General features: G+C 45.2%; 1 protein-coding gene across 1 annotated transcript in view; it reads right to left on the reverse strand.

Annotated features, from left to right (window-relative positions):
* The window catches only part of PTDSS1 (phosphatidylserine synthase 1), a 66,458-nt gene that overhangs the window by 13,274 nt on the left and 30,779 nt on the right, over positions 1-22,405 (reverse strand). Inside the window, exons 5-9 of the mRNA XM_037131093.2 lie at positions 18,039-18,197; positions 14,869-15,020; positions 11,717-11,858; positions 9,687-9,799; positions 5,359-5,424 (exon numbers count right to left, since the gene is read on the reverse strand). Of these exons, the coding sequence (XP_036986988.2) occupies positions 5,359-5,424; positions 9,687-9,799; positions 11,717-11,858; positions 14,869-15,020; positions 18,039-18,197 (632 nt within the window). The remainder of the gene's footprint in view (positions 1-5,358; positions 5,425-9,686; positions 9,800-11,716; positions 11,859-14,868; positions 15,021-18,038; positions 18,198-22,405) is intronic.

The raw sequence follows: 22,405 nt of genomic DNA on the forward strand, positions 1-22,405 counted from the left end.
GAGGAGGCGTCAGGTTGGCTGGCGGGAGCTGCTGGTGGATTCCAAGGCTGCCACAGCCAGCCAGCATCGCACCGGCACTGCCCCGCGGCTGCTGCGGGCGCAGGGCCAGGAGGTGACCCTCCTCCAGTGGGGACGAGGGGCATGTACCATGACACAACCATTTCACCAGCCCACAGGAAGCCAGAAGTGTTCTGGGGTGGGCCCGGCTTTGATTAGGGTGGGCAAATATGCCTTTTTGGAGGCAGTAGTAGCTGAGTGGGGCCTTCCCAGATAGAAAACTTTCAACTGTGTTCCTGGAACATTCTGACCTCCCAAGAACCCCGGGGTAGGGAGGGCAGGATGAGAAGAGGGAAAAGCATCCTGGGTAGGACACCCATACCGTTCTGCTCACTTATTCTCACTGTGTTAGGGTTTGGGGCAAGATGTCATTTGATGAAAGGGATTCAGCTGCTAAAAAAACCCCCAAAAAACAAAAAAAACAACTACTGCCCCAGGGTTGGGGCTGTCAGTGGAGGAGCTTCCAGCAAAGTGGCAGGGAGAGGCAGGAGAAAGGAGGAGCAGAGCTGAGGAGGACCCGGGAGGAGGGGAAGGTGCTGGGACAAGGAAGCGACCCCAGCAGTGTGAGCTCCAAGGGCCTGACAGACATGTGTGGCCCGGAAGGAAGGCGAGGATGGGGAGGGGCTGCGAAACCAAGGTCCCCAGGAAGAAGTGGTGACTGGTAGTGCCCGGAAGGGTCAAGGGTCAGATGACGCCTCCTACAGTTGTGTCCTCAGCACACATCCTCCCTCTGGATGCACCCTGTGCTTCCTGTCTGTCTGTCCTTAAACAAACAAATGCCTGGAAGGCCTGGAAGGACAGCACAATTATACGACATTGTGCACGGGTGAGAGAGTGGAATGGGAAGCCAGCGGAGGACACTGAGAAGACGGAGAAAAGTAGGAGCCAGCCAGGACAGCTGCTGCAGCAGGAAGACAACAGTTGTGAGACGGCCTATCTGCCGGGACAGCAAGAGAGGAGGTGGTGAGAGGGCCCGCTGCTCTGGGGCTGACCTGGGAGAGCACAGGCTGCACAGGCAGCCCAGCAGCAACGGCCGAAATGCACGGTGACGGGCACCAGCGGGTTGGGATAGCACGTGGGAAGGCGACCCCCAGGACGGCCCAGTCCGTGCTTACCCAACCCAGGAACTTTCTGGGAGAGGAAAGTGGCTCCTCAGTCCTGTTAAAGCCGAAGCTGGACACCTTCCTTCCAGGTCCACGTAAGCAACAGCTTTTCTTTCTAAGCCAGGCTAATTCTCTTCTTCTCAGGCTCAGAAGCCCCATTATAACGGGGGCAGAGATGGTGAAGAGCCAGCACACACTAGGTGGGGGGTCTGCCCCATGGATCCAGCCCGAATACTCCCACGGAGCTGAAGCAATGGAATGAAGCTTTCTACGTAAAGAAGCAGCCAACTTTGTCACACTACTGCCCTCGCCCTGGCGGGCTCCCATTCCCCAGCTGGACGCAGTCCTGTCTGTGCCGGGCACAGCACGTTTAAGCCTAAAAGGCTTACAAGCTCAGATCTCTGGCACAACTGTAGAAGACCACGTTCTAAGTCTGTCTTTAGTTACATTAGTGAGTAATACAGACTTTGTGAGCATGTAACATTTACAGAAAAGTACCTTCTTCAGGAGAAAAGGATGTGGACTAGTGGGAAAGGAGCTTCAAGAGGTCTGGCTTGACCTTACCCCTCCCCCGCCTCTCCAAAGGTCGAGTTCACAGGTCACTATAGGAATCACTCCTATAGTTTCCCCACATCACCACACCTTGCTAAAGCCTGGAATTACTCCAAAACTAGTAAAAAGAAAGCCACAAATCATCTACTAGTCATTAAAGGAATTAGACGTTTAAACGTTTGCTGTTTTGACAGAAGGACGACAGGGAGGTGGAGTGATGGGACAGCCGAGGGCAGGGGTAGCCCAGAGGGACAAACATTCAGAGACCAGACCAGGGACCCGCGGAGGCGCAGGCCTCCTGTCACCCCCTCCGACTGACTGTACTGTACCGAGGCGCAGGGACAAACATTCAGAGACCAGACCAGGGACCCGCGCAGGCGCAGGGCTCCTGTCACCCCCTCCGACTGACTGTACTGTACCGAGGCGCAGGGACAAACATCAAACCGGGCCCGCCCCCCCACGAGGCGCAGGGCTCCTGTCACCCCCTCCGACTGACTGTACTGTACCGAGGCGCAGAGGCAGCTCTGGTTCGCACACCCGGGCAGATCTGCTGGGTGTTGATTCATGAAGAGGGCTCTGTTCTTTTCCATCATGGCCCACGAGTTCTCAAGATTCATTAATCTTGATATCGCTATACTGGGAGTTCTCAATTCTCAATAAACACACTAAATTAGACAAACGATCTCTTCTTTGCCTTTCACTTTCTCGCTTTTCAACAGGGCACAACTCTCTGCAGCTGCGTTTCCTGCCGCTCTGGCCGACTTTACCTTTGCCGTTGCTCCCACCACCGATTTTCTCTTTTAGCTGCCTGATTAGAAAGAAACGTCACCGTAACACCACCTCTCCCTCTGATCGGCATCTCCTTTTTCCCAACAGGTAAACAGATACAGCTCTGTGGCAGATACAGCCACTCCACAGTTAGAGTAAGACCCTACAAGAACTAACTTCTAAAAGTGAAGGGAAAAATGTGTGTGGGAAGAGCAGGAAGGCGGCAAAGGGCTCATGTGCAGGAAAGAACAGCTCCTCGAGTAGAACAGTAAGGGAAGGGCCCCACCACTGTGCCTCCACAGGGCCTGCCCGTGTACCAGAAATCTGGTAGGTGTGGAAATTCTTCCACCTGCTAGATCACTAAAGAACAGAAATCTAATCCCTTTTATCTCCCTTTAAGCTGAAATCACTTTAGTTAGGAAAATCTGCTTATATCACAGAATTTATGAGAAACAAATGACAATGGCCCTTTGTTTTCAGGTGAGGGGGGGACTGGCCTCAATCTAACTTGAGTAACCCCTCAAACTGTGGGAGGGGTGGATACACACACACAGACACACAAACGCTTGGAAGGAATAACCCTGCAGCGTTTGCGGCAATGAACTCTAAATGCCTGATTTCTTTGGATGCTCTTTATGTTCTTTTCTAAATTGTTTATCAATGTACCTGTACTACATGTTAATTGGAAAAATGTTATTCTTTTCAAAAATCTGTTGAAAGTAGTCATTTTTCCCTGATATATGTTTTCATAAAATATATGCTTTCATACTCCAGTTAGAATCTGGAGTAGGCCTTCAATCTAAACTACCTACAGGACTTACCTTCATGTACAGATTTGCTGGGTGTCTCTGGAGTACAGATGGCAAACACAAGGCCCTCGGGCTGAGTCCACCCTCCACCTTGTTTTATCCAGCCTCACACCTTGTTTCTACCAGGCGGCAGTGCCAAGCTCTCCCTTAACTGTTAAGGAGTAGTTACATTTATATGGTCCTAAAATTACATTTGACCCTTTGGAAGCAATGAGGAGGCTGATGTGGCCCCTGGAGAAAATGAGTTTGACACCCCTGCCCTAGAACTTCAAATGCTAAATAGCATGGTAAATTGTTAATGGTGTTTAAGAACCACTTAACTGGCTGCCCTGGCTGGTGTGGCTCAGTGGACTGGGTGCCATCCTGTGAATCAAAAGGTTCAGTTCCCAGTCGGGGCACATGCCTGGGTTACAGGGGCCAGGTTCCCTGGTTGGGGGCACGCAAGAGGCAACCGATCAGTGTATCTCTTGCACGCTGATGTTTCTCTCCCTCTCTTTCTACCTCCCTTCCCCTCTCGAAAGAAAGAAAGAAAGACCAGATAACTGGCTAACCAGAGATGTTCTCACATTTCACATGGCAGGGATGTAAATTAGATAACCTATGGCTGGTCTCTTTACACTTAAATAATTATAAATTCAGATTCAACATTTGTATCCATAACAAGACAGTACATTGTGGCCATGTGATAATTCTCTTTGGTATAATAAAATTATATTTAGCATATATCATGCAGCTGCCTTGCAGTCTTTTTGATGTGAAAGTAACATAAAATGTGGGCAAGCCCATCACAAAATGATCACCAAATGCAGAGGAAACTGGAACAACCCATTTTGTATCTAATTTATTTCATAAGGTGTCTGAGTTCTAGGTGCGAGATATCTTGATTTCTTAACATTTTTCTAAAAGTAGTTTTTATACTCTCTGTCTATAATTTTCCAGTCGGCTATTCTAAACTTAAATCAGAAAGGGTAAAGTTAAAAATGAAAGCCATATACCATTGTCAATAAATCAACAAACAACAAGTGCTGGCAAGGATGTGGAGAAAAGGGAACCCTAGTGCACTGTTGGTGGGAATGCAGACTGGAGCAGCCACTGTGGAAAACAGTATGAAATTACCTCAAAAAAATATAAACAGAAGTACCATGTGACCTAGTAATTCTACCTCTGGGAATATATCTGAAGAAACCCAAAACACTAATTTGAAAAAATATATGCACCTCTAGGTTCATTGAAGCATTACCTACAATAGCCAAGGCAAGGAAGCAACCTGAGTGTCCACCAACAGATGAGTGGACACAGAATATGTGATACATATACAGAATGAAATATTGCCCAGCCTTAAAACAGTATGAAATCTGAACATTTGTGACGACATGGAGGGACCGAGACGATACTACGCTAAGTGAAATAAGTCAGATGGAGAAGGACAAATACCACATGATTTCACTTATATGCGGAATCTAAAGAGCAAGATAAGTGCACAAACAAAACAGAAACAGACTCACAGATACAGAGAACAAACTGATGACTGCCAGACGGGAGGAATGGTGGGGGAGGGGTGACAAAGGTGAAGGATTTGAGGACGGACTGGCAGTGACAAGAGAGTCGTGAGGATGCACAGCACGTGAATGGCTAACAACACTGCGATGACCGTGTGTGGTGCTGGTGCTCACTCGACTTGTCAGGGGCATCACCTCCTAAATCACATAACTATCCGACCACTATGCTGTACAGCTAAAACTAATATAAACTATAATTTAAAAACAAAACAATAAATGTAAAAAAATAAATACAAATCTATTAAGCATTTGGAAAAACCAAATTTGAAGCTATTATTCTACCTTAAATTAAAAGGTGTTATAAGGTAATTATCTAATTCATTGTATTTTGTACTTTATCTTTGGAGAATAAAAAGACCCCAGGTTTAAAAAAAAGAAAGCCATATAAAAACATCAGCAAGCCCTCATAGGAAAATTGCACTGAAAGGCATTTAACACAGGATTAAGAAATAACCAAAGAGACTGAGAGGCTTCCGAGTTTCCGAAACCTCTGCAACAACAGATACTCACCCGAACACCCAGCACTGTGTCCCCACGCGCTTGCACTGCGTGTCGGTGAGGTAGGCGTAGTACTGTCTGAAAGGACAAAGGTGGAACTCACTGAGAGCTTCTGCAAGACCAGTAAGCCAATATGGAGTCAAACTACCGTGACGGACTCATGTACCAAACGTCCTGCTCTTTTCCACGTACTCGAGGTGCCTGGGCTACTCCTACTCGAGGGGCTAGGAAGCTGGTGCCTGTTGAAACATTCCTGCAAGAGGTCAGGAGTTCGGGCTGGGTTGGAGGGAGAGGAGCATGGTTTAAAGAGCCAGGTTATTGGCAGAGGACGTCTTGGTTCAGGGACAGGCTCCCAGAGCCCTAGGCCAAAGCAACCCCAGTGGGCGCTTCAGTCTCCCTGTACGGGTGATTCCTGAGTTACCTACACTGTCATTAACTGTCTCCCCTGGCTCTCTCCGGGACAAAGGCTGATGGGTAACTGGGCAAAAAAATTATATATATATATATATATATATATATATAAAATAACACACACACACATACATGCCCTCAGAAACTGGAATGCGACCCTGTCTACACCTGGTTGCCACTGCATGTCAGTGACTTTGCATGTTACTGACAAGAATAAAAAGGAAGACGCAATGAGGAGCTGAAAGGCTCAGGAAGCACCTACGCAACAGAAATACAACACAGGCCACGAAGGCAATTTAAAATTTTCCAGGAGTCACGTTAGAAAAGTACAAAGGAAGAGATAAAATTTATTTTTATAATAGGTTGTTTAACCCAATATATGGAAAGCATTACAGAGACATATTTCATATTGTTTTTGTACTAAGTCTCCCAAACCTGGCGTGTACTTTGCACCACAACACACTATGCTGTGGACCCCCCACAGGCCAGTGCTCACAACCGCAGGTGGTGAGTGGCTGCCGTGCAGGACAGCACAGGCTTGGAGTGTCCATCCTGCAGAGGTGGCATCTGCACCAGCAGTTGATCTCTGTGGGACCACAGACTCCTTGGGGCATTTGATGAAACCCATGATAAAAGCATATAAAACACACACAACATTTTACATTAAATTTCAGGGGATTCACTAATACTGAAAGCTCATTCATGAACTATTATCGCCTCCTCACCCTAAAGAACCCAGTGAAGAATTCTAGTAATAAGAAATTCAGGTTTTCCTCTAACTTCACTTTTTGTTACCTAATTCGCTTTTACCAGTTCAGCTGCTTTACTCTCTAAAGCAGGGGTGCCAAACTCATTTTCACTGGGGGCCACATCAGCTTCATGGTTGCTTTCAAAGAGCAGTTGGCTCTTTGAAGGCAACTGTTAACTGCTCCTTAACAGTTACGGGAGAGCTCGGCCCTGCTGCAGGTAGAAACAAGGTGCCGGGCCGGACACAAACGAGGTGGAGGGCTGGGTTCAGCCCACGGGCCTTGTGTTTGCCCCCTGTGCTCTAATGTATCCATCCCCTTATACTGCATTTATATATCCGGTTAAAAGAAGGCTTGTGGAAATATTTTCTCAAAGCAGACTCACAGGAAAGTCTAACCAAAAAGGAAGGAAAAGCAGACAAGGAGGCTGTAATTTACCCTGCAGCCTGTAAGCTGTTCCTCCATCTGCCAACTGGAGCACTAATCTCCTTCCACAGAAACTGTCTCTAAGTGACACAAGAACTAAAGTGCTGATTTTTAAACAAACAAACAAAAAATCATGTGGAAATCCACAGTACTTGGCAAAAATTCTGAAGAGCTCTCAAAAAGTCAAAATATTGGATTTTTAGCCTCTAAGTTTTGTTTGAAACGTTTAACAATATTGAAATTTCATGATAAACCAGATGTGATTCGTTCTTCTGTTTTACAAGACATTTCTTTCCCTAACAAGAAATTGACATTGTTGACTGCTCCTAATTGTATGAAGAAACTGCTGCTAATCTTTCCTGAAAATAATTGTGGGCCTCAAATTAAATTAATTTTTAAATAAGGGAGGGAGGCTCTGGTCTAGCCCGTGGAACACAGCATACAAGGTAACTACGCCACCAGGTCACTGGCCCACGAAGTGTCAAAGGGCTGCCAGCTTGCCAACTGCCTTCCTGTTCAGTTCAAAGCAAAAGGAAGAAATGGAATTTTTGGTCTAATGCCGCAGGATTCAGCTATGTCTTCTTCGGTTTGTTCAATTCAGGATATGGGGATACACACCCCAAATATTATGTTACAAATATATTTGTAATGGACAAGGACAAGAACAGGTACTGGCTGGACCAAAAACAGCACCTACTCTCCTTAGCCAGTGAGGCCTCTATGGGTGAAGTTTGCAAAAACATAAAATGATAAAGTAAGTTACTCTTCAGCAGGGGTGTCCCTGCGGCCCGCGGACTGCATCAGCCCAACACAAAATCATAAATTTATTTAAAACATTATAAAATGTTTTTGTGATTACATGTTGCAATGTATTTCATGTGTGGCCCAAGACAACTCTTCTTCTGGGCCCAGAGATGCCGAAAAGTTGGACACCCTTGCTACAGCTTCTGAAAAGCGAACCCTTTCAACTGTGGGGTTTGTATTGTATCAGCTGTTCAGAGATTTTTGGTTGCTTCTACTAATAGATGCCAATACTCCATATGAGTTAAAAACAGCACCTACCATTTCTAAGTAGAAAAAGAAACAACAATGAAAGTGCTTTGCTTTGAAATTCACTGGGATCAGTCTCTGTGAAGGACAGTCTCCAATAACACCTCATATGTCTAGGACCCTACAGGAATCCAGGGAACTAAGGTTATGAGTATCCAAGCTGATACCAGTTGTTCTGCCGGACTATGGGAAGCATGCTTTTTTATGAGAGGGAATTAACTTAATTGGCTCTAAAAGAGCCAATAAAGTCTCATTCTAAAAATAACATCATTCCCAGACAAGAAAAAGCTGAAGGTGTTCATTACCACCAAACATATTATAAGAAATATTAGAGACTTCTTTAAGAAGGGGGGAAAAAGAACATAAATTTGAGTAGTAAAATGGTAATAACTATGTTCCTATCAATCATTTTAAATGTAAATAGAGTAGCTGAATGGTTAAGAAACACGTGCACACAGAACATTTTCCAAACCAAACAGGACATACAGGTGGCCAGCAGACAGGAAAAGATGCTCAATGCCACTAATAATCAAAGAAGTGCAAACTAAACCCACAGTGAGGCATCACCTCAATGCTGTCCGAAAGGCCATCATCAGTAAATCAACAAGCAGCAAGTGTTGGTGAAGATGTGGGAAAAGGGAAACCCTCATGCACTGTGTGTGGGATTACAAACTGGTGCAGCCACCGATGGAAAACAGTGTGGAGGTTCATAAAACATTAAAACTAGAACTAGCTCATTACCCAGCAATTCCACTTTTGTGTATTTATCCAAAGAAATCCAAAACATTGACTTGAAAAGATAGGTGCACCTCTATGTTCACTGCAGCGTTATTTAACACAGCCCAGATACACAAGCAACCCAAGTGCTCGTCGATAAATGAGTGGATAAAGAAGATGTGGTACATAGGTATAATGGAATATTACCTGACCATAAGAAATGTGAAATCTTACCATTTGCAACAACATGGATAGAACTAGAGAGTATTGTGTTAAGTGATAGACAGAGAAAGACAAATACCACATGATTTCACTTACATGTGGAATCTAAAGAACAAAATAAATGAATAAACATTAACAGAGATAGACTTATAGATACAAAGAACAAACTGATGGCTGCCAAGAGGGAGGGGGCTTGGGAGGCTGGGTGAGAAAGGCGCAGGCGTTAAGAAGCACACACTGGCAGTTACAGAACAGTCATGGGGATGTACTGTACAGCATAGGGAATGCAGTCACTACCAGTGTAGTAAGTACACCTGGGGCCAGCAGGGGGCCACTCTGTAAATTATGTGTCTAACCACTATGCTATTCACCTGAAAATAATACTGAATGTCAACGTAACTGAAAAATAAAATTAAAAAATAAAAAAGTGACAATACTTATGACTTCAGATCTACCATAAAAACATTGGTATTTCTCAATAATCTCAAGAAAACCTTAGCATCATTGCTACTCAGTTATTCTTTTAATAGAATATAAGTGGGGAAAAATAGCACTAAGACTGTAAAGGGGTTTGAAAATAATGCTGTGGTTTTATTCACTTTGTTACTAAGGTCTGAGAGTAAAACCTTTTCTTCACATTACGGATGTGTAATTCTTTAGAATATTTTCATGGAAAATCTGCTAGTTTATGTGATTTCCCTACGCCAAACACGAGACTACAGAGCAAGTGAACATGGTCAAATGGCAGTCAGACTCATACAGAATTACCTCACTGTGGGAGCCGTGATTATGCCAATAAAGAGGATTCTACACCAGCTTAACGGGTGACTGGCATGGAACACAAAGATATGTTTCAAGAAGAAGGTATTCAATTCAGTCAGCTGAAAAGAAAAAGAGGGCATTAGTCAACTTGATGCTTCATACTAAGTCATAATCATATATTCCCTTAATGGTCACTCTACAACTAAACATACTTGGTACGTTCAAAGCATTTGCAGAAAATTCATGGGTTCTTTCAAGGGTTGCTACATGGGTTCTTTCAAGGGTTGCTATTCAAACTTGTTAGCAGCCAGTACACAGGGGCACCAGCCAATCGAGGTCCAAGGGGAGGGGCTGGATGCTGGGAGAAGTGCATGGGGGCACTAGCTATCTGTCATGTTTCCTGGTTCCCATGACTGCCACTTGGGTAGTACGTGTGATCTGCTGGGACAGTCAGGAGAGACCATGAGAACAAATACATGCCACGGAACACCTGTTCAGCCTTACAGATATCAGACACTCCCAGGCCTGGCAGACCCTGGACCAAAGGCCATCCTTAAGAGCGGGCGTGAAGGGTTGGTCCGAGTTTCACCTGGCACAGTGGTCAGCTTCCCCAGGTTGGCTTCCAGTGCGGCTCGCTGCATCATGAGTCCTCATGAGTCCTTAGCGGCACAGAAGAGACTTCCGCAGGGACGTACGTGCTCAATGCTCAGAGCCCACGTCCTGCATTTTCCCTCCAGATTAAGCGTGAGGCAGAGACCAGGAAAGGTCACTGCTTTGAGAACTCATGCAAACCAGGAAACATGACAAATAGCTAGTGCCCCTCATCCCATGGACCAGCAGGTTCATTTCAGTGACACAAAGCACGTGTCTTTTCCCATAACACCGACGTCAAAGATACATAATAAAAAATGGTCCACTGACTAAAACACTACACGGGGGAGGCTGATCACAGCACAATGCTCACACGCAGGGAAAAGTGTGCCCTGTGGATGCTGCCATTCTAGCAGCACACTGCTGTCTCTCCTGGACACACCCAAGTCCCTCCTCAGTTCTTGTTGTAGAAGAAAACCTATGCCTGCCCTGACATTGCCCTGAGAAGGTCAAACTTAGTCGCAGTCCATTTATACTCCAATGTTTATATATGCTGACTTCCCCAAACCACAGTGACTGACTATTCACATATACCTCTGCATCCACAAACTCCTTTCACTGGGATGGGCATTATTATTCTGTGTGTGTATAAGGACTGCCTGTCTTAAAAGTGACACATGCTGATTTTTCCTTATGTTGAAGCTTTTGTGCACATGTTCAAAATACAGGGTGGGGAAAAAGCGGGTTTACAGCTGTTGTGTACACAAAACAGAGAGTTTATCCTTGCATTATTATTTATTAATTATTGTATCATTTTCCATTACGAACAACTGCAAATCTACTTTCGCCCTGACCTGTGCAATTTCTGATGATTCTGAAAGACTCTCCAGGAGAAAGCTGGTTTCCTCTGGCTAGCCTTCTAAAGTGGTGAAGCAACCCAGGACAGGAAAAACAGTAAAAATGCCTGTCTCCAAAAACAGATGTTTGGTAGCCCTTTCCCAGGACCCTTGGCTGCATGAATTACATCAATCACCTTACAACGAGAGCTTCTCCCCACTGCTGACACCACTCTGCAGGGCCCAGGTCGCCCAGGGTGCCAGATTTTAGCACTCTATAAATTACCCAAAGTGGCAACAGCTGAAGCACAATTTTAAAAACCATACATTGATTTTTGGATCATAAGAAAAAGCCTGGCATTTTATGCCTTTGGTCCTGAAAATAATCTTTCTAAAAAGCAATCCAATGACTTACTCATTGGGTGATGGATGCTGGCCATGAGTCTCTTTCAGGGAATTATGTTTCTGATTTGTAATTTGAAGATCTGTATTTTAAAATGCCTTCATGAGGAAGCATTCAGCCGGTAAGCAATGACACCTAGCAATGTCACCTAACTCGCAGGACAGTTTTAATTTTTTCCCCCTAGTTCTGGGCCTCTGAAATAATACCTGCCAGATGATCATGAAAAGGTATATCCCAGCCACTCTCTGAAATGAAGACTTGGGGTCGAACCAGCGAACGTAGGTCCAGCTCGCAGGGGTGAACTGCAGGACGGCTCTTTTGATTTTGCCGGTGGTGGTGTGGATGTCCCTGAACGAAGAAAATGGCTCAGGTGAAAATCCCAGGAGGTAAGGGGAAGAAAAAAGCCCAAAAAACAAGGAGAGGAAAAAAACCCCTACACACTGACTATTTTACAACCAGTTCCCCAAATAAGAAGATTCCTTTTGATTTCAACTGTTTCTCCAACGATGGCCTTTCTACTCACAGGCGAAGCCCTGGCAAATTTCAGGGGTGACAGGCACAGAGCAGAGGTCAGGGTACCACAGACACAGGAGGGGCCTTAATTTGTGAAGTGGTGACCAAGAAGCTAAGAAGCATCAGAGACAACCTTCTGGAACCAGACCAGGAAGGAGGAGGCTGCCATCAACAATCTGATACCCGCCCACTGTCTGCCTCCCAGGTTGGGGCCTTTTCGTAAATAGAGGACATGCTCCATATTCTTGAGGTCTCTCACATCGTTACTTCACCCTGTTTCTTCCTCGGACAAGTGACAAGTGATGTTTAACTTTATTTTTAATTTTAGAAATGACTTAATTAAAACTCTCACATTCCTATGACAGACACAAACAGTCCACATGTTACAAATGAGAATGTTTAGGCTGAGAGAGCAACCAGCTGACGCTGGCTCACTCTTTAAGCCCCAGAGCTGGCGTGCACGTTAGCCCCGCCCGCTGGCCAGAACAGCCGAAACCCACGGTAGGCAGCAGTTAACAACTGGTAACTCGTATCACGGACCTTTATGTCTCATACACTGTGCTCAGCACCAAAGGCACAAGTGCAAACAAGTCAGACCTTTTATTTTTGGGGGGGAGGGGAGGTAGGGGAAGCGGAAACAAACCAGGTTTGTCCATTCACTCACCTACCCATTAACAAATACACAGTGAGAAAATCTCACAGGAAGCAGATTTGAGGTGCAAAAGCAATGAAAAAATAAAGACTAACTACCCCAAAATAAATAAGAACTATGGAGGGCCCATTTTTTTAAAGGCCAAACTTCCTAAAAAAAAAAATAGAGAAAGATGAGAATAAATAGAGAAATACAGCACGACTGAGATCTGGAATACTTAATATATGATAGTAAAGAGGTGGATTCAACTTAAGTCACTCTATATCCACTTGTACCTTTAATGTACCTTAAAAAAAAACCACCTATGGTATTTTCTGTTGATTAGTTTGGTAACCCAACAAAATGATTCTCAAGTCACAGTTGAAGCATAAATATTAAGCAGGGAAGCATTACGTCAAGGTTTAAGGAGCCAGACAGACACAAGTTCGGACTCGACAATTTGCTAGCTGTGTGTCCTCACACAAGTCACTAAACCCATGTCTCCCTGTCGTCATCCCTCAAGTGAAAAGCGTACGGCATCTGCACCGGGACTGACAGAAAGCTCAGTGACAGTGCTGACAGAGCTGCTCGGAGCAGTGTCCAGCAAAACGACACTTCTGGGCCACTGTGTAATGCCTTACATGTATTAACAAGTGTCCTTTCAAGTCACTGGCCAAAGGAAAAATTATTAACATAAAAGTTCTTTACAGTAAAAAGACTAAACCATTAAAGAACTAGAAAAAAATGCAGGTGAATATTTATCTAAATGAAAATATTTAAAGCTTTTAAAGTTTAAATGATAAACTGGCCACAAACAAAATTAAGACAATGATAAAAACAGAAAAGAAAGTCACATTTACGACAAATGTTAATATCTTTAATCTATAGAAAGCACTAATAAGAGAGAAAAATCCAATAGAAATATACCAGAAATTTAATATCATAAAATTTTATATGTAATGAAATTGACAAAAGTTTAAAAGTAAAATTCCAGGAAATACTGAAATGAACACCTATTCATTGGTGTATATAGGTGAGAACATAAATTAGTATATTCTCCTTCTAAGAATTTATGTTAAAAAAATCAGAGATGCACAGAGATACACATTCAAAAATGTCCACTTTAGTATTCTTAAAGTGAAAACTCTGAAACAACTAAATGACCATAAACGGGAATTGAGTTAATCAGTTTATCTATATGTTGGAGATGAATAAACCCTTAAAATCATATATCAACAAATGAAGTTTTTTTTGGTTTTTGTTTTTAGTATTTATTTATCTTTAGAGGGGAAGGAGAGAGGGAGAGAAACATCAATGTATGGTTGCCTCTAGTGCATCCCCTGCTGGGAACTGGCCTGCAGTGAACTGGCTTGCAACCCAGGCATGTGCCCTGACTGGGAATTGAACCGAGATCCTCTGGTTCGCAGACCTGCGCTCAATCCACTGAGCTATACCAGCCAGGGCAACAAATGAAGTTTTAAACACAATAAAACCACTACTACAATATTTCCATTGTCACTACCATTGTTTTTTCCTTCCTTATCCATGGCATGGTTCCTGCCACAGCCAAACTGAAGAGCAAGTTCAGAGAAGCACGGTAAAGAATGCGGGGTGTGTGCACTGACCTCCACGGAGGCAGAGGAGGAGCAGGCAAGTTAAACTTGACAGTCTGAGACAAGTACCTGAAGAGGCGACAAGTGAGCTGAGTCAGGAGAGTGAAGGACCTGGGCCCGTGGGGACACAGGTCAGACCCAGGCAGACAGGGGTGTGTACACGGGCTCAGGGCACTGGGCAGCCTGGAGCGTGTGCAGAAAGGAGCCTGACCTACTGAGTCCGCGGACGCACACCTTGTCCTAACGACCACGGGAAGCTACCACAGGGGAACGACATGGCGAGCCGGACATTCTCGAACAAATCATGAGAACAACAGGGTGAGGAGGCTTTGAGGGGCTGATTAATTATTCCAGGGCTGGGGGTCTGAACGCAGACTGAGGCATAAAGATAAAAAGGAGGGGACAGATTTGAGAAACTCATAAATGAATTAGCACTTTCTGGAGGAACACTTGAAATTAGGATTCTAGTCATTCATGAGTTTCAATTACCAACGTATAATTTATTCTTCCCATCAAAGACCATTCTGTAGAGCTGCACGCTGCTACAGCAGTTAGAGACACGCTGTGACGGCTGTGGCTGACGCTCAGAAGGACCACTCACTTGAAGCTTGCCCAGTGGTAGGTCCTCATCTCCAAAAACCGGCAGACGACCATGCCGAGCCAGATGCCACCGCCGTTACACAACAGGATGTCCAGGATGACCTGGTCCCACCAGCACTCGGCGAAGTTGGGCAGCAGATGCATGAAGAACAGCTGAGAGACACAACAGATGACAGTTGTAAAAGAAAGATAAATTTCCTTTTAATAACACATGATTTAGGAGCAGTTGTTGACATGTCCGTTTTTCCTAATGAATTAAAAAGAAAAGCAGGGTCTGTAATCTGGTTCTTGTTTTGTGTATTGTGGATGGTTTGCCAGTAGTACTAATCCAAACAGCTTACCTTCTGACACAGGGCAGTAAAGCAATGATGGCCCCACTTTAAGGAATCCTACCAATGAGTCACACTGGCTAGTGACGTATGTACGACAAGGAGTCAGGAGGGGTAAAGGAGAACAATTTTTGTACCTGCCAGCAAAGCACTGCTGGCATCGCACTCAAAATTAGCAGCCTGGTAAGTCAAGCTGTGCATTTTAGAAAAATTCCACAGATATTTGGGTAAAAGAGTGAGGAAACTGTCAAAGCAGATTCAGGGGAAAAGGTCAGACCTTGATGACAGGATACAGGAAACTGGTAACAGGAAATCACACACTGACTGATCCGCAATAAGATGATTGTTCATGAAGTGCCAGTGACGGGCAAGGTGGTGAGGCAAAATGAAGTCAAGGTTCTTAATCTCAGGGGCAGGAGTCAGATGTTTATCTAAACCACAAAATAAGGAAGGCTGTGGCAAGTGTTACAGTGGTGACATAAATGAACACAGGGACAAGAGATTCATCACGGCAGATGGCAACTGCAGCAGGCCTCTGCAAGGAAGACAGACTGAAGTGGGGTCATTAAGAACAGAAATGAATGGCCTCAAGAGGACAGAGATGATGATGAGGACATTTCAGAGAGGGGAACAGTAAGGTCAAGGGTAGAACAAGAGGCCCATCAGCTGTGTCCAGAGCAGAACGTGAAGGCCCACTTTAAGGTCTGAAATTGCCTTGGGTTCTCTGGAAAGAGGCAACGCCATAATTACAAAGTAATATAATTACAAAGGAAAGAAATGGAACAGAATGACTCTAAAATAACATAATGAACATTACAAAATACGACTATTCATGAAAGCATTTGTAGACTGCAAAACATTACAAACACGAGGAGTTTGCCTTCTTAGTGTGCCTGCTCCTACGAAGACATGAAGCAGCTGCAAGCCTGTGACGATCTGTGCCTGCATCCTGACCCGGGTGGGCCAGTCACTGCCTGAGGTGCATTCCCAGGTTCCCTCCCAGCCTGGAGATGCAGCATTAACCCTTATCCTGAGCAACACTTCAGCAGAGTTGATGACACATATTTGTTGAAACAAAACTAGCCAGGGGGTGGGCCGCGGAGGGCGTAGTGCGGCCTGGAGGGCTCTCCTGGGAAGTACCTGAGAGACCAGAGGAGCAGCAGGAGGAGGCGGCAGTAATTCCTTCACCAGGGCTTTGGAAATTACCTGCCTTCTGGGACTATGCAGATATGGGCCCTGCCATCTCAAGGCATAATGTTTAGCAGAAAAGAGACACTTACCGGGTGTTTAAAAGATGGCCAGCGTTTCCTAGGAGAAGAGCCAGGACTCTATTTCTGGTGCACACACAGGGAGCACAGTCAGTGGAGGGGGCAGGGGAGAGAGGTAACAACTTGGAGGAGGGCTCAGTGAGGGGAAAGGACCAGAGTCTCTGAAACAAAGAACGCAAGGATGACCAGGGCACAGAGGGCAAAGTGGAGCGGGGTCTCCAGGCTGAAGAGGTGGGCCGGGACCAGTGAACATGGCACCTCGTGGTCTGCTTCAGAACTTTGGATTTTGTCTTAACAGTAAGGGACAAACATTAAAGAGTTATTAGTAGGACAAGTGCTTGATCGGATCAAAGTCTGAAAAGGGTCACTTTGTCAAAAGACTGTATGAAAGGAGAAGAGTAATTCAGACAAGAGATGGCAGTGGATTAGGTACAAGTGGACGCAGAGGGGTGGAAAGACACTGATGGACTGGAACGTGGTTAGAAAAGAATCTACAGAACCTGGGGGTGATGGGACCCTGAGGAGCAGGGAAAGGAAGGCCCAGCAGGTCCAGTCTGTAGTGGGAGGGCAAAGAGCACAGGAGGCCCAGAAAGGCCCAGTGCCTTGCACAAGGTCACACAGGGCAGCCAGTTCATGAAGATACGTGGAAGTCACCGAGGTAAACGTGGTAAGAGAGCAGGGGCACGGGCTGTACATCCACCTGGACTCTGGTCCTGGGTCAACAAGGAAGCAAGGCTCCGAGCTCTGGTGCTCGTGTGTGCACGTGGGGATATACACCACCTTTTCTGGTTTATGGTGAGGACTTGGGATGAAGTGTGTACAATGCTGAGCACTGTTGTGGGTGGTGTCCTCTCAAAATCCATAGGGTGAAGCCCTAACCTCCACTGTCTCATATGTGACCTTACCTGGAAACAGAGTCACTGCAGAAGTAACGAGTTAAGGGGTCACACTAGAGCAGGGTGGGCCCTATCCAGCAGGACCGGTGGCAGTACGAAAAGGACACCAGGTGCGTGGGCACAGGGAAAATGCCATGTGAAGATGAAAGCAGAGATCGGGGTGATGTGTCTAGAAATCTTGGGTGCCAAGAAATGCCCAAGATTGTCAGCAAACCATAAGAATCCAAGAGAGAAGTTCGGAACAGACTCCCCCCGACATCTCTCAAAAGGGACCAACCCTGCTGACAATCTGAACAACGACTTCTAGCCTCCAGGGCTGGGAGAGATGTTAATAGGAGCGACATCGAACTGGGGCACTTCTCTAAGTCAGGATCAGGTTAATGAGTGGCCTGGAGAAATACTCTGCATTCATGGCCAATTTGGTTTCTTGGGAATGAATAAGAATAATACAACGAGTGAATAATAAATGAGTCGGTTTCTAAAATTTCACTTTGCTAATAGTTTTTCAAGGATATATCTCTTTGATTCATTAAATGAGACAATACTTCTGGTTACTGAGAGAGTAAAGCTATATTGGGCATTCATTATTCAGCGACGAAATACCACTGATGCCCTTTCCTCCGACACACACGCCGCCCACGCTACAGGGTCCGAGGACGGCCTGCGCCCCCTGCTTACCTCAGTCAGCTCCCAGGTGATACTGATGGTCCAGCAGAGACCGTAACTGCGGATCAGCAAGGCCTTCATGGCCCAGCCCCAGAAATGTCCAAACGCAAATATATCGAAGTGGCTGACAATCCTCTCCCAGGTGATGACGTGGCAGTTCACCGCGTACTCCTGTTCACAGTAACGAGGGGAACAACGAATGACACTCAGGAATCTACTAGCTGCCAGGAGTCTAAGACACAGGAACTGATCCGACACTGCTAACTAACATACGCACTGCTCAATGGGAAAACGAAATAAAGCTTTAATAACGGAAGGTTCTTGAGGAAATATGGACAAGCATTAGAGTTTATAAATTAAGCTGCTTTGCTCTGAATAGAAAAGGTGACTTAAAATGAGAAGCAAAATAATGTTACAAAGGCTTAACGTACCTGAAAGAAGCAGCACCACATAGCCTGTGCCACAGAGCAACTGTGTTAGGCCAGTAGCAAAAACAAATATGATCCCAATAAATAAAGAATAAATAAAATCCCAGTGGGTTCGGACATTTTAAAACACAGCTCCAAATATCACAAATTAAGGAAGAAATCACAACAGAAATTTAAAATATATTCAGTAATACATGATAATGAACATACTATATAACAGAAATGACAGGATGCAGTTAAGCAGAACTTAAACGAAAACATAAAGCCTAAAATACTTATATTATAGAAAAGAAGAGAAGCTGGAGCATCCAACTTCAGAAATTAGAAAAACAGAATAATCCTCCACTCTAAAATGTATTAAATACTACACGATTTAGATATTAAAAAACTGGCAAAGCTTTAAAAAACTTTGGTTCTATTTGTACTGTCTCTTTGTCTTCAGTACACCCTGAAGTCACGTGAGGTCGCCCTCCTGGGGGAGACGAAGGGCGTCCTGCTCTCGGTGGCCCTGCCGCCCCTCGCTGCCCAACACCTCACCTGACACAGAGCCTAGTCCTTTCACCTCCTCAGGTGTTTCTTCCTCCATCCGACCACCTGTTATTTCTTGCTTAGATGTAAGCAATAGCTTTTTAAAATTATGAAATGTTTCAGATATTCAAGAGTACAGATAACACTCTAATAAGCACCTGAGTACCCACCTCCAGATTTTTAACTGGTTTCCCTATATTCACTTTTGCTTCCTGTTATTGGTTCCTTACGAACAACACTACTTCGCAGACGAAGAATCAGGTCGTTCTGGGTGCGGGTGTCTGTGGAGGTGGCGGGGCACGGATCCTTCCCAGGCCGAGGACCTGCACTAGCACGCCCCTGGCCTCGCGCCTCTCTCTCCCTCTCACGTCTAGGCTTGGTGACCTTTGAAAAAATGCACCTCCAATGTCTTGGAAAGCATCTGCCTAAGGACAGCACAGAGTTCTTGTCTGCTCCCTCCTCTTGGGAAGAAGCTTGTGGCTGTCCAATGCAACAAGGACAAGCCTGACTAATTTGGGGGCAGAGGGGCTGTGTTAATAAGGCCACAGGGCCAGGTCTACAGCCATTTGCTCCACTGAGCTTTCACCAGAAAATTAGCTGATATTCTGCGCCGTTTCCAAACTTCACTAGAGATGGGAGGTATTATTAATTGACCCCTAAAACACCGACACAGGTCATGTCACTGCTCTATTTTTAAACCTTCAATGGCCTCTCATTACATTTGGAGTAACACCCAAATTCCTCATCCAAGTCTCCCAGCCTCAGGAACCACCCTCCTCTGCCTGTTGATTTCCAGTCTCCTCCAGCTTTTGACTGACCCCAGCTTCGCCGTCAGGGCCTCCGCACAGGCTGCTTCCCCTTCCAGAGTAATGGCCCCACAGCCCTACCCCCACTCTGCTCGGCCACCTCCCACTCACTTTTTAGTTGTCAGCTTGAACATCAGCTCTACATAGAAGCCCTGACAGAAGACTAGACTGTCCCTTTTGTAAGTTCTCATGGCACCCATTTCTTTTCCTTTATTGCACTGCACACATCTGTAACTGCTATGCCTTCCTGGCTCTAGGACGCATCCTTTATACACCACAGTAGTTAACAAGTGAGATGAGAATTTCAATAGATGACGATGTGTGGTGCATTTAATAGAAGATTTCTCCCCCCTCCCAAAAGTTATATCTATAATTAATTGATGGCATATCTTAAAACCGATGTTGACTTCCTGACCCCAAGATCAATCTCAATGTTGCAGAGAGAGAGACAGGCAGATGTCACGGGCCCCCTGCAGGACAGAGACTGAACGGGAATCTGGAAGCAGCTCCTGCATCTGACGTCCAGTTTGTAGGAAATACAGGGCACAGAGACATGTGCTAAATAATACCCTGCAAATGCAAGCTGCAAAATCCAGACATGAGAAACTCTATAAAATAAACAATATGGTTTCTTTGACAAATAAACCTCAAGGTAAAAATGGGTGGAGAGTGACTAAAGATTAAGAGAGATTTAAGATCTACAGTAAATACAACTTGCAGAGCTTATCTGGATCCTATTTGAACAAATCAACTGTAAGAATACCTTTGTGAGGTGACTGGGGAAATGTAAACAATGACTGCATTCTGTTAACTATTAAGCAACTATTTTGATAAAGTCCCCATACTTTAGATAAAATGTGCGAGAACTGTTTCAAAACAATCCAAGATGTGGGGGGGGGAGGGGGAGGGAGGGAATGAAACTAGAGTGGGCATATGTTGGTAAACTTTTTTAAAACTGTTGAAGTTGTCTGGAGTAAAAGAAAAAGAGCCAGTGATTTTGTGTTTCACTTGCCTTCCTGTTGACCCTGAGCTCCAAGAGGCAGGCAGCGTGTCCCTGCCCCTTCCCCGCCACCGCCGGCCAGCAGCGTCCAGAGCTCCATGCTCATCCACTAAACCAAAGTCTGCTGCTTCAGACAACCCAGGTTACAAGCGAGCTGTGCTCCAAAAGCGTGTCTGAAGCTCAGAACACGTATTTTTGAATGGAATTAGTATTTTGAAAAATAGCACACTTTTCGGGTAATTACACATACACACACAAACTGCCTCAGAGAGGACTTTAAAGGTGACCCCCGATCCTATTTTAGGATATTAGTTCTGAGGGAAAAAAGAGTATGATCTTCAACGTGCAACACCAGGCACAGACTTGAGTCCACTGAGAACAGGGAGATGGTAGCAGAACAGAAGGAGACCGGAGCAGGTGACCCTGGGCACGGGAAGCCAGAGCCCTCCTACTGGTGTCCTATTCGAGGGAGGGCACTTCTCCAGAGCCATCAGCGCACAGGTCCTTAGAACTCTGCGAGATTACTTTAAGGAGACAGGAAGTGGTTGGGGGTTGGTGATGGGAGAAGAAGACCAAGGTGTTCTGGCAGCACCCGGAACTCTAGGAACTGAAAACAGCCTCACGCTTTGCTTTTGGCAAGAAAGAATTCGCCAGTATTTGAAAACCGGGCTTCAAAATCCAGTTTCAGCTCTTCTGGGGCTGTCCAAGTGACAACTGAGTAACTCCGTCATGTCAAATTCCTAGGGGGGTTAGATGTCAAAAGCATTATAATATTTAACCTCCCCAGCTTGCTGCAAGCATGCAATCGAGATACTCACCTATACATCCAACCACAAGTCTGTTTACTTAAAAAAAAACAAGAAAACCGTGGGGGCAAAATATAGCAGAGACGCCTTTCTCCTAATCTCTATTTCATAGAGTTCAGTGGGTTTCAAAACATTATTATTATTGTTACAAATGTATAATTGAAGAAGAGCCCAAAAGGAACATACAGGTTTTGGAGCCAAAGGGATCTTACCACTTTGTGCTCTACACGAGATACTTACCTTTTTAAGCTTCTACCTTCTGCTCAGTAAGACGGGGATATCAACATCTGCCACGCATACTCGAGACTTACAGACACGCAAAATAAAGCGCCCAGCCAAGCGTCTGGCAGAGCGCCAACCCACGGTCAGTCACTGCCGTCACCCTCACTACAACTGCACGATCGTTGTCATTAGAAGCAGTCACCCAGTACCTTCCTCTTCCTCGGAGGAAGGGCCCCAACAGACTGTTCTCCTTGAGAGTTTTAAGTAATTCTGCCATCCTGATTTTTGCCTTTAGCACTTCCTGGACAGAAATTAAAGGTATAACCTGGAAACGCCACTCAAAGAAAGGTCTGACCAATCTCAACTCCTTGGGCCTTTTATCAAGTCCCTTCTGTTGCTTCTTGTTCGTTAAACAAGGGCCTGCCCCTGGCCCGAATGCCTGTTCTGTTCTGAGCATCGCTGGCTTTTTCTTTAATCTGTAACAAACATTAGGCATTTAAAGAGATGGGGGGAAGAACAACTCTGTGAGTGTAAAATAATCTCTTATAGTCAAAGTACAGAGTAGTTTTAGCCAAGATTAAATTTATTC

This window comes from Artibeus jamaicensis, unplaced genomic scaffold (genome assembly GCF_021234435.1).
Source record: "Artibeus jamaicensis isolate MK-2021 breed Jamaican fruit bat unplaced genomic scaffold, CSHL_Jam_final scaffold_916, whole genome shotgun sequence".
NCBI classification, from domain to species: domain Eukaryota; kingdom Metazoa; phylum Chordata; class Mammalia; order Chiroptera; family Phyllostomidae; genus Artibeus; species Artibeus jamaicensis.